Source organism: Condylura cristata, unplaced genomic scaffold (assembly GCF_000260355.1).
Source record: "Condylura cristata isolate star-nosed mole 26May11 unplaced genomic scaffold, ConCri1.0 scaffold00008, whole genome shotgun sequence".
Classification (NCBI taxonomy): domain Eukaryota; kingdom Metazoa; phylum Chordata; class Mammalia; order Eulipotyphla; family Talpidae; genus Condylura; species Condylura cristata.
The window spans coordinates 9,274,324-9,287,119 of record NW_004567109.1 but is presented as its reverse complement, the minus strand read 5'-3'; the positions used below and the strand labels follow the sequence as shown (position 1 = coordinate 9,287,119).

Genomic DNA, 12,796 nt, shown 5'->3' with positions numbered 1-12,796 from the left:
TACAGGCCAGAGGTTTGGGGAGAGCGTGAGAGGATTCACCCGAGACAGTGAGGAGCAGAACAGGCAAAACTACTGAAATACACTGTTGAGGGGAGCAGTGGGGAGACAGGAGAGGTCTGCTGCGTCATGTGGGTCAGCTCCCTGGCTGGGGATGGAACTCATGCTGCAGTGGCTAGAGCTAGCTTGATAGTACTGTGCAGGGAGGCCTACCATGTAATTTATTTAGAAATGACCCACCTCCCTTTTTCTGAACACAAAAATCCTGAGAGTTTTAATTTCCTGTGACCATGGTCATAAAGTCATTTTGTTTTTGCCCTTGTAGGATTATTGAACAACTTTGTATATTTTTTTACAAATTTTAAAATACAGGTTATTATAAATTTAATTAGCTCCAAATAATGCAAATTTTGCCAGGTCATAATTACTTATACTTAGACACCAAAATCATTTGAAGAATGCCCAGTTAATATAACATAGCTACTCGATACCTGTCTTTTTTTCAGACATGTGAACAGATCATTTTTATTTTAAGTGTGAAATTTTCATTACCTTTTGTACAAGATTTATCACTATACAAACACTACAGAATTTTGTCTAATGGTATACTAGTTTTTTGTTTACCATAGAGATTAAATAATGAAAAATTTGTTCTGGATTCAGCATTAAAAAAACTGAGAGACCCACCCTCGTGGCGCAACAGATTTGATCACAGCACTGCAAGCTGACTGCAGCTACTTCAGTGCCAGTTCAATCCCCAGTGGTGACCCACTTGGCGCGGCAGACCTCTCCTGACCTGCCTGCTCCCCGCAGCAGTGTACTTTCTCAGTCTACCTGTTCTGCTCCCCACTCTGTCTCTGGTGAAGCTTCTTACCACCCCCATGCTGCTGGCCTGTACCCCAGTTCTGTATGCATAAATAAATAAATCTTTAAAAAAAAGAAATGAGAAATACGGTTACACCATTGATCAAAAAAGTATTAAGTAAGCTATAGGTCTACTAAAATCAAAGTACAGTTTTATTGTAAATACCTGTTTTAATGAGATGAGACCTTTTGGTCATGGACTCACTGGTTAGATTTTCCTTTTCTGAAGTGGAAGACAAAACTCAGAGAAATGAAACTTTAGAGGCAGATGAAGTTTAGAAAAGTGCATGGTGAACTGAGAACCTGCTGATTGATTTCCCACCGCTCTTAGGGGTTACCATGGGATACTTGGCCAATCCAAATACTTGATAAAGTTTTGTGGTTGTTATTGAATTCACAAAGATGAGTAGCTAGTTTCCTTGCATGCTAATATTTCACTTCATTTATTTTTAATATGCCATTTTCTTTGGGTAATTAAATTGCCTGGGTTTGTTTTTATAATTTAAGACAAACATAAAAAGGAAATCATAGTAAAACTTTTTCTGGATTTGTTCTCATGAAAAATATTACTTAGTTTTTATCTCTTAAAAATGAAATGCAATATGCAAAGTTTGAAGGGTTGTAAAATTGTTTATATATTCAAAACTCTAGGGACCCTATTAAATATGTAGTGCCTTTTAATGCTTTATATCTGTGTTAAATGAAGTACAGACATTCTAATTTAACTAATCATTTGGTTTCTATACTCAGCCGAACCTTCTAAGTCTCAGACACGTAAACCCAAGTGTGGCAAAAGAACTCACTGTTCTCGAAATGCATACATGTTGGTTTATAGACTTCAAACTCAAGAAAAACCCAACACAACTGTTCAGGTACCAGGTAAGTGATGTTTTGGGATTACATTAGACACATATTTTAGAACATCATGGTCAAAGACAAGAAAAGGTAGCTTTTGTTTATGTATTTATTTTAAAGACGGATATATTTATGCTTACAAGAACCTGGGGTACAGGCTAGAGGTGTAGGGGAAGGAGAGAGGACTCACCAGATACAGAGTGGGGAGCAGAACAGGCAGATAGCTGAAAAACATGGCAGAGGGGAGCAGTGGGTGAAACAGGAGAGTCTGATGTTCCCTGTCGTCACCGCCCTGGTCAGGGGCGGAACTGGTGCTGCAGTGGCGGCAGATGGCTCCTTAGTGCTGTGCTTCAACCCCTTGCTCCACCAGAGAGGGCCTGCATTTGTTAATTTTAATCAGTGATTAGTGTTTTAGATTAGGAAAACAGAAACCAATTAGTTTGGTCTAAAAGGAATCTTTGTCATTTTACCTACTACTTGATGAGTGCTACCATCTTTTTTGAAGTTGTGTTTCCTAGCCTTTTGATGGTTCCAGTTGACTGATGCCATGGAAAACCATGTGAATAGTTTAATTCTAGTGACTGTCTTCAGTTTTTCTTTTACTTTCATGTTGGGGTCTCAACAGAAAGACTACAGCAGGAAGATGCCACCAAATACTACTTTGGCGTAGTTTTATGCCTTTGAAAAAGTTGCTATTTTTTCTTTGTTTTGAATAGCTTTTCTTCAAGAGCTGGTTGACCGGGATAATTCCAAGTTCGAGGAATGGTGTATTGAAATGGCTGAGATGCGTAAGCAAAGTGTGGATAAAGGAAAAGCAAAGCATGAAGAGGTTAAGGAGCTGTACCAAAGGTTACCTGCTGGAGCTGGTCTGTAAGATATTCTGGGACAGCACTGTTGCCATTAAGTGCCTTATTTTTCTTATGTTCACAAACGTATATGAATAAACCTCCCCCCACCCATTCTGATAACCTACTAACACCAACCTATGCATTAAAAATCACATGTAAACCAGCATAACTTTGATGTGTAGTGTTCCACATCAATTCCGTTACTGTGTTCTTTTTAAAATGGGAAGCTCTTAATAAATTACATGGCTTAGGCCAGCACTCTGCATACATGACTTGTAGAGACTTTTGTGTTGTGAGATACTGACTTAAAGCCCAAAGGGTTAGTGTCGTGGCTGCAGTTTGTCTGCTTCCGTGCATGCTGATCTGTAACAGCACTTAATACAGCGAAGAGCACTGTTTAATTTAAGTGCTCTTTATTATGAGTCTATTTATTGATCCCAAATTTAATATCAAATTATGTTAAGACTAGGAAATCTTTCTGCTGACCCCTAATTTTTTAAAGAATTATCCCACATACTCCAGTTCATCCCTTTATTGTGTATGTTATTCAAGTTTTCCTAGTGCCTCATAAAGGAAACTTCAACTTTTTAAGGCTGGCATGGCATTTGTTATATTATGTTGTCTTTGTCATTTCATAGACTTGAATTCCCTATACCTGACTCCTACTAAAGAAGAGAGGGAAATATAATCAGAGTTTTAGCAAATAAATACTCAAGCTTAATTGTACTTGTGGCTTTGTCTTTTTGATATCTTACTTTTCCATTACTGATAATAACTTCAAACATAGATGAAGATAAATAGCTAAATATGTAAGAATAACTGTTAAAAATTGTTTTCAAAGTACTACTTAAATAGAATCTGACCTTTCTTTAGAACCTGTTACTACTCTGTCCCAAGGACTGGAATTTTTAAAGAGTTAGGCTGACCTCACTTTAACTGGAAAAGAACACATGATTCATATCTGTAAGTTTTTTTCAAAGGCTTTGTGACATAGAAATCTATTTTCTGAACTTGATTCCCAGTTCACTATAGTCACTGTGCAAGAGGAGAGACTTAGTGAGACTAAAGTGCTCGAACTACTGTCTGGTCCAAAGGTGGTATCTGATACTGATTTCTCAACTATTTTCATTCAGTCCATAAGAACATGTGCTTCTGTTCTTAGACTTTGTCTTTATATTATTAATATTTTTACCCATTAGAAGTTCACTTAACTGTGAACTTACATGATAAACAGTCCGTGTTGTCCTTATGCTGCAGTATCTTGATGCTAGTTACCACTGTTCTGTGCTGCCTAAAGAAGTCTTTGTTACACATTTTCTACATTTTGTTTGTGAACATACTTAAAGAAGGGCCACTTAGTGTAAAATATAAGCCTCATTGTGAACATGAAACCTCTTGGCCCTTTTTATTTAAGTTAAAATAAATTACCTTTAATTTTAAATTAGTTCTAGGTGATCTATATTTTAAATAATTTTGACTCTGTGGGCTTTGTGGAACTAATAGCTTTCCGAAAGAAAATTCCTTTGTTCAAAACCCAGGCCTTCTAAAAATTAATAAAACCAAAGTCTGCATTCCCTTTTGCTTTTTTGGTTTGTCTGGTCTGTTAAAAACAGGCAATTTTTATACAGCTTATCTGCAACTTAATAATTATCTGCTGCACTTGATGCCATTTGGTAATTGATAACACCTGGCTTTAGAAGGCCATTGGATCATAAATAGAGAACATCTCTAGGAACCTGTCAGGAGTCTTTGTCCTGTGCAGAAATATCTGTGGTGTAAAAACTTTGATATAAGCTGAATTTGCTGTAATTTTTGAGTTGGGCTACATTCTGATCTCAGGTATGGTCTTAGGAGACTGATGCAACTTCTTATAATGATGCAAAAGGAAAAGGAATGAAAGTTCTCTGTCCTCAGTACATCTTTCTCCCCTCGGTCCCCTATCACACTAAAGCTGGCACCCCATACCTGGAAAACTGTGTTAGTTAATAACCAAGATATATAAGAACTAGAGCCCCATTCTCTGTTCTTTCTATATAAATTGTATGCAGTACTTATAATCTTCCTATCTTACATTCATTAATAATTGAATTTCTCAAAACCAAAACATTAAACCTCACCTGGAAAATTTTCTGTGGAACTCTAGTAGGAGATTGAAAAGTGTCCTCTTGAACGTGCTGCCTTTGAGTCGTCCGTTGTAACATGGCTCTGGGTCACAGTCACCCTGATTGTTGAGTGCCAGCACAGCCCGCTTGGCAAGGAGTCCTGGGAGCACATTTAGTCTTCCCAGACTCCTAGGAAAGGGCTGAATTCTTATGGCTTATTGTTTTCTTCTTATCAATAGCAGGTGTTACTCAGCCTTCCTCAGCTGCCAGGAGGCTGGACCATCTGGTGAATGAGCCTTGCATGTTACTGTGTCTCAATCCTATTTTTCTTTCTTTGATAGCCTTGAAATTACAAAAATATATATATATTAATCTTTGTGACTGTCCTTGAAGAAAGATTAGTTATGCTAGCGTTTTTATTTTGCTCTTTTAGATAGGGATCATTTATCTTTGCATTCTTAAGACAGTGTAGTTTGTCCCTGGCCGATTAAATCTAGTGAATGGCAAACCTGGGAGGTATTTTGATGATAACCATATCTCTATATGTTGTAAAATGCCACAACCATGTTATCAATACTGAATCTTAAGGTTTCCTCTTTTATATATTGTATGTATATAATTAACTTTTCTATATCTCTTTTCTTCCAAAAAGCTCAAAATGCTTGACATATCTTATCTTTTACATTCAACAACATCCCTGTGAGGTAGGTAGAAGGCAGGTATTATTACCTTCATTTTACAAATAAAAGACCTGAGCATAGAGAGTTTAAGTGACTTGCTCAAGTTCAGTGTCTTGGTGGGAGAAGTTGGATTAGACCTGGCTTTCAGTTTGCAGTCCAAGAGCTCCTGCAGTTGCTCTAAGTTGACCAAGCAGAAAGTTCTCAGTTGACGATGTAAAAGTTGTAGCACAAAATTAGGGGCTGATAGTTCTAAAGTATGTCTTTATAAAAATTGAAATGTTTACAGTAAAGTTAAATGGGACTTTTCTAGACTTGTATCTCAAGGAAGTGTAAAATTGGTCAGAGTGGAATTTTGCGTTGAATTATCTATCCCTCAGATCTAATTAGCAGTAGTTCAAAATATAAATAAATTCAACCTCTGTATGTTTTCTTCTATGTTTTATGCTGGGACTCACTGGAGATCTTTGTAAGTAATCAAAGCTGGCCCTTTATCCTTAATTTTGGCTTTTTAAGGGACTCTGTTTTCCCAAATTAAAGTCTAAAGTCATATTTAGGTTTCTGGTTTTTGCAACTTCAAAATTAATAATTGAAATCAATGTGCTTCATCCTGAAATTTATTTCAAGTAACTCTTTTACTTGAAATACCTAATGCATGGATTTAGGTGGGGGAATGAAAATACCTTTTACTCTATCAGTATCATCATGGATGAAGAAAAGTTCAGTGGTTGAAACTCGCTTGTAAAGGTACCATTATACATTATAGCTGTTGAGGCTAATGTCTAGCTTTAGAACCAGTAAGGCTTGCTTAAATCTCCAGATATCTATTATGTGTCCCTGAAAAGTGTTTATAGAAATAGTGGGGGTAGTGAGCCATCACGGAGCATGGCCTTGTAGTCCACAACCATGGATGTCCCGACCAAAGCTCTGCTCTGCTATCAAGCAAGACACTTCTCTCTGTGGATCCATCTTTTGTAGAATGTCGTTAATAATACCAGCCGATCTCATAGGGTACTGTGCAGACTTGTCCTGGCCACATGTGGCTCCTTGACCTCAGAAGAGTGAGATCTACATGGAGCTTTGTATGGTTCTCATCCAACATCTTCCCTAAACAATGATTCTTTTGATTCTGTTAAGTTTGGGCTGAATTTGTTTTCTCTTTTGAGGAAAATGAATGTATCAGTTACAAAGCTGTAAAAATACATAGTCTCTCCCTTGCTTTCTTCAGAGCCGTATGAATTTGTCTCTCTGGAGTGGCTGCAAAAGTGGTTGGATGAATCAACACCTACCAAGCCAATTGATAATCATGCTTGCCTGTGTTCCCATGACAAACTTCATCCCGATAAAATCCCGATTATGAAGAGAATATCTGAATATGCGGCTGACATTTTCTACAGGAGATATGGAGGAGGACCAAGACTGACTGGTAACACTAGATATCATCATATTGTAGGATGATTTAGGATCTCTTGACCCAAAATATAGTCGACCACATAAATGTTCCTTGCACTGTGTGAAGGGTTTGCTAAGTACAGTGAAGTTAAATAGCATATATGGGGGCATTCTGTTGCTTCACATAATACTCATCAAAAGTCCTGGACCCCAGTCCTGAGCCCTGTCACGCCCCTGCAATGGTGACTTAACAACACATGAGATCTGTAGCTTGCCACTTAGCTTATGGATGGAGGCTGCCTGATTCTGTCTTCTCTGAAGAGCTGTCCATGACCACAGTATTTTGTTCTGATTGGCTCATTAAAACAGCTTTCTTTTTAATGACAACATAGCAATACAGCTCACAACGCCCACCCCTAATCTATAGGCAAATCTAATAAATGAAATTGCATGACCACCCCCACTCCACGTTCTTTTTGCCATCAATAAACTGCTTTTTCTGAGTGCGCGCAAGCTAGTATATACAAACACGTTTTGTTGTATTTCAGGCCTTTTGTATCCATCAAGACTTCTAGATTTTTGTTGTGCACTCAGCCTCTGTGAACTCGGCGAGTGGATATTTTGCTGTCCCATTTCACGTGGCCCTTACTTAGAATTGTGCTTTAAATTCAGTTCTTGATTATCATTTCCTTACTATGTTCCCTACTTTAGAATGTTCCAGTTTTTAATACCTACATGAAGTTCTCCAGCAATTAACATCATATTTATAGTTATCAGGTGATTTTACCCTCCCAATCATTTATGATCTCATAAAATTTGCTTCTAAACCTTATAAAATATCAGAGTGATGGTATATATTCTATCATCATTTATAGCATTTTATTTTATTTATAGCATTTTGTTCTTGCAGTTAACAATATTGCTATCTTGAAATCAATAGTCATCCACAATATTAGTATATATGCCAATTTACTGTTTTGTCAGCATTTTTGACTTTGGTTTAGACTTCTTGTGTTTTAGGAAGGCCTCAAGTTTTCCTACAGGAAATCTGTATGTGAACACCTGTCTTTTCATTCTCTTGCTCTAGTGAAAGCCCTGTGTAAGGAATGTGTAGTAGAACGTTGCCGTGTGTTACGTTTGAAGAACCAATTAAATGAAGATTATAAAACTGTTAACAATCTGCTAAAAGCTACAGTTAAAGGGTATGTTAGCATTGTGTATTGTTTATAATAAACTAAACCTTTTTAGACATAATAACCAAGTTTATTACTACATGTATGAGAGTTTTTGCATTTTTTAGACGGTGTGGATTATGGAGCCACATTAACTTTTTCAGTGGTGGTCATGGTGACAACTATAAAGAAAGCTGAGTGTCTGCCACTGTTGCATTGTTTTTTAAAAAATATGTATTATGTGTACAAGAACTTGTGTACAGGCCAGAGGTGCTGGGGTGAAGAGAATTCACCAGAAACAGAATGGGGAGCAGAACAGGCAGATGTACATGCTGCGTAAGGGTGCAGTGGTGAGAAAGGAGAGATCTGCTGCACCATGTGGGTCAGCTCCCTGCCTGGGGATCGAACTCATGCTGCAGTGGCTTCCAGTGGCTTCATATTGCTTTGCTTTAACCCATTGCACCACCAGGGAGGGCCCCATTTTTGCATTTTTTGAAACAAAGCCCATGTCAAGGCAGACTGTTACCTTGGGAACTGCTGTGGAATTGCAAAAGTCATATATTGGTGGTGTGCCTTAGAGACACTGATGTTAACAAGGGTATTCAGTGAAGCATCCTAATCAGAAACATGTAGGGTACTTGGAGGATGGCCATCCCCACTCCAGAGTGTCCACTCTCAGGAACCACTAGTATCAGCTTGTTAATGGATGATAAATTTTATCTGTTTAAGTTGAATAGTTCCCAAAGTTTGATGTAGTTAACCGTTGTGGTCAGTCCACAAATTGCCTACTACATCCCCTGAGACTGTGTGAGAGGGTGTGTGTGCAGAAGAGGTTGTGTAAATCGAAGTGCCTATGTGTGTGCTTAATATATGTAGTTAACATAGCAAACAAGTGAAGGAAAAGTGGTGAGTGATCAGTGAGGATTAGGAGAAGCAGGGTAAGATTTAGGATGGAAAAGATATTAGGTAACTGCAATTTGAGGAGTAAAAATGGCCAAAATGAGGAAATAGCCTAAAAAATGCATAGCACAATTTGAATGTTTTAGTTGTGATCTTTGTAAGGCTGGAGAGGAAGCGAAGGAGGAGGCTTTCCCTGACTTTGCACTACATTTTCTGTCCTGCAGCAGCGACGGGTTTTGGGTAGGAAAATCCTCCTTGCGGGGCTGGCGCCAGCTCGCTCTGGAACAACTGGACGAACAAGACGGCGACACGGACCAAAGCAATGGGAAAGTGAACGGCAACACCTTGAGTAAAGGTCGTGTGGAAACCTTCCTGTGGTGTGAATTTTACCACATGCCTATCCGTAATTTAAAGGCATTTTTTATTAAACTTAAAGCTGTCTATAATGTCTCAAAACAAGTGAAAGATGGCAAGCTTAGGGCTCAGCGGCTCACAGGAGGGGTTCTTTATGCACTCGTTTGCTTTGGGCTCAGAGTGTCTAGTTAATCTCAGGCAAAAAGAAATTTATTTGGCTTTTAAAATTATCTTCTGATTGAAAATAAAACCACCATTTTGATCAGTTGACTCAGTTATAAGATATGGTTCTTCAGTAAATGGCTCACTAAATTGTAGGTGTAATTAAGTGTCTTAGAGCATGGTTTTATTTATTTTTTTAAACTTAAGTATACAGAACTGGGGTAGAGGCCAGAGGTGCAGGGGTAGTGAGAGGATTCATCAGAGAGAGCGGGGAGCAGAACAGGCAGGTCAGTGAAGTACACTGCTGAGGGGAGCAGCGGGCGGCCAGGAGGGGTCTCCTGAGCCATGTGGATCACCTGGGGCTGGGTAGGAATCGAAGCCTCTGTGGCTAGCTTGCAGTGCTGCTTTCTAATCTGTTGTGCCACTAGGGAGGGCCAGAGACTGATTTTAACAAATAAATACCTTATAACATAAGCAGGTTTTCAAGTAGTCTCATTTTTTTTTTATCATCAGTGTTATCATGAAACAATGTTATTTGAGCTGTATATAATTTTTATTCTCTTTATAGTCATTGCCTTTTACATAAAATAGTTTGCCTTACCTGTATTTAAACATTTTGTATCACTTTAATTTTTTTTTTTTAATTTTTTTTTTTAAAGATTTATTTATGCATACAGAACTGGGGTACAGGTCAGAGGCTCAGGGGCGGTGAGAGGCTTCACCAGAGACAGAGTGGGGAGCAGAACAGGCAGATCCACGAAGTACACTGCTGAGGGGAGCAGCGGGTGGGTCAGGAGTGGTCTGCCACACCATGTGGTCACCTCCGGGGCAGGCGGGAATCGAACTCATGCGGAAGTGGCTTCAGATTCTCAGTGCTGTGCTTTAACCCGCTACGCCACCAGGGAGGGCCGTATCACTTTAATTTTTTTGGTTGACTCTTCGCTTTAACTATTACCTTACTTGTGAGGCAGAGGGAATCAAAGCCACGTTTGAGTTTTTAGCTGTGGTCTAAAGTACCATATTTGTACATTTGGAGATTTTATTCCCTTTTGGGTAAAATATAATTCATAAAAGCGGCAGTTACCTTATCCTGATACTTAGGGGTTTGTTTTTTTTTTAATTTGATCATGTTCCTGGTATACCAAATATATTGACAGTGATACAGTGTAGACAAGAGATACAGGAAGACAAATGTTCACAGGAAAGCAAGTTCTTGTTAATTTGCTTGAGGTTAAATGTTAAGTCCTTACTTCTAAAGCTTTTTGTTCAACTCCTAAAATGAATAGGTAAATCAGGATGACATGACACATAGATGATTAACTTGGGTAATGACAGTGTTCTCAGTGCCTGACTAGAATTAATGGAAAGAGATGTAAATTATTTTTAAATTTGAAAAAAGATACTTTTTCTTACATAACTTAAATCTTTAAAAAATAAAACTGCTATGCAGATTTTTTTCATTCCTTTTAAGGGGAACAAATAAAACACTTCATAGAAACTTTAGAAGGTCTGGAAGGTTTGAATTGTACAGAGTATTTCTGCTACTTTAAATATTAAATACAGTTGCCAGAGCAATTATTATTGGTATTTCTTTTAATCAGATGAATCAAAGGAAGACAGGAAAGAAGAAGAGGAAGAACTAAACTTTAACGAAGACATTCTGTGTCCCCATGGTAAGCTATGGATGTAAATCTTGTTTGTTTTATTGAGCATTTCATGTCTTTCTTTGTTCTTTCTCTTATGGAGATGGTCTCTTTGGAGTAACTTTTTTTTTTTTTTTTAAGATTTATTATGCACACAAAACTGGGGTACAGGCCAGATAGAGGTGCAGGGGTGGTGAGAGGATTCACCGGAGACAGAGTGGGGAGAAGAACAGGCAGATCGACAAAGTTCACTGCTGAGGGGGAAGCAGTGGGCAGGTGAGGAGAGGACTGTTGTGCCATGTGGGTCAGCTCCTGGGCTAGCGATCGAGCGTGCACTGAAGTAGCTGTGGCTTGACTTAGTTTCACAGTGCAGTTCTCAACCCACTGCACCACCAGGAAGGGCCTATTTTTTGATTTTACACATAAAAGATCTGGGCTGTTGGCCAGACATGCTGGGTGAGAGGATTCACCAGAGATAGAGTAGGGAACAGAACAGGTGGATCTATTGAAACACTGCTGAGGGGAGCAGTGGGGAGACAGGAGAGACGGCTGCTGCAATACGGGGTCAGCTCCCTGCCCGGGGATCTGACTCAGAACACCTGGAAGGATTGTCGTGGTGGTAGCACTGAGACAACTCTATACCACCAGGGAGGCTGTTAGTTGTCTACTCTTAAAGCCTGTGCAAACCTACACAGGCTCACTGGGATGGTCTGTGATCAGTGCTATTAATCCACATCTGTGTGTCTCCAGTGAGAGTTGTTGCTATAACCTGGTGCTTATGTCATTTGGTTCCTTGTGAACCCATATGCGATGTCTGAGAGCTGACCATTGTGTACACGAGTGCTCTAACACCCTTGCTCACACTGGTGAGAGTAGTTGTCGCTTGTGGTGCTTGTGTCCATGCTTGACGTTATCTCACATAATTCTATCTGACCAGCCCTGTTGTATTTCTCATTTGCTGGCCAAACAACTGGGAAGGGGCATTCCTCTTCAGATGAAGGCTCAGGTCTCTGGATCTCAAGTGTATGTATCCTTCCCTTCACATAATCTCTCTCCCATTCTCTGGCCCTATGCGTAGGCACACAGGTGGGAGAGAAGACATGACCTTCAGCAAGGATGACAGGTTGCATCAACCTGGAAGGTGAAATGAGGAGACAAAGTGGATTTTTTCCCCCCTAGTACTTTTCATAGCAACACTTCTACTTTACCTTACAGCAAGGTGTGGGTGTAGGATCATTTTGAAAGTTAAGAAAGCTGTGGAAAAACTCTTAAGTTGGAAGCTTGCTGTGCTACCCCGCTGGGTGGAACAGTGTCAGAGCTCAGTGTGTTATCTTAGCCTGTAGCTTGCTGACCTTATCTCTGCCCTCCCATCTCATCCTGTCCTCACCCTGCTACAGTTCTGACCAGAAGCCACCGCAGAACTGAAGGTGATTTCAGGGCGCTGCCTCCACTCCCCAGCCTCTAAGAAATTGTACAGAAGAACTGTTTTTTCCCCCTAGATCTTTAGCTTGATCTGCAACTTGGTAGCACTTTGGTGCCATGCTTTGCCATTTTTAAGATATCGGGGTATAGGCCAGAGGTGTGGCGGGGGCGGGGGGTGAGTGAGAGAATTTACCAAAGACAGAGGAGTTGGGGGTAGAATGGGCAGAGTGACTGAAATACACTGCTGAGGTGAGCAGTGGGGAGACAGGAGAGGTCTGCTGTGCATGTGGGTCACCTCCCTGGCCGGGGATTGAACTTATGCTGCAGTGGCTGAGATAGCTTCACAGTGCTATGCTTTAACCTATTGCACCACCAGCGAAACCCGTCACGTAATTTTTTTTTTTTTTT

At 39.6% G+C, this 12,796-nt stretch overlaps 1 protein-coding gene across 1 annotated transcript in view; it reads left to right on the top strand.

Annotated features, from left to right (window-relative positions):
* Positions 1–12,796, top strand: part of USP48 (ubiquitin specific peptidase 48) — a 57,857-nt gene that overhangs the window by 23,445 nt on the left and 21,616 nt on the right. Inside the window, exons 10-15 of the mRNA XM_004678576.2 lie at positions 1,612–1,740; positions 2,433–2,582; positions 6,572–6,769; positions 7,823–7,937; positions 9,032–9,162; positions 10,925–10,996. Coding sequence (XP_004678633.1) covers positions 1,612–1,740; positions 2,433–2,582; positions 6,572–6,769; positions 7,823–7,937; positions 9,032–9,162; positions 10,925–10,996 — 795 coding nt within the window. The remainder of the gene's footprint in view (positions 1–1,611; positions 1,741–2,432; positions 2,583–6,571; positions 6,770–7,822; positions 7,938–9,031; positions 9,163–10,924; positions 10,997–12,796) is intronic.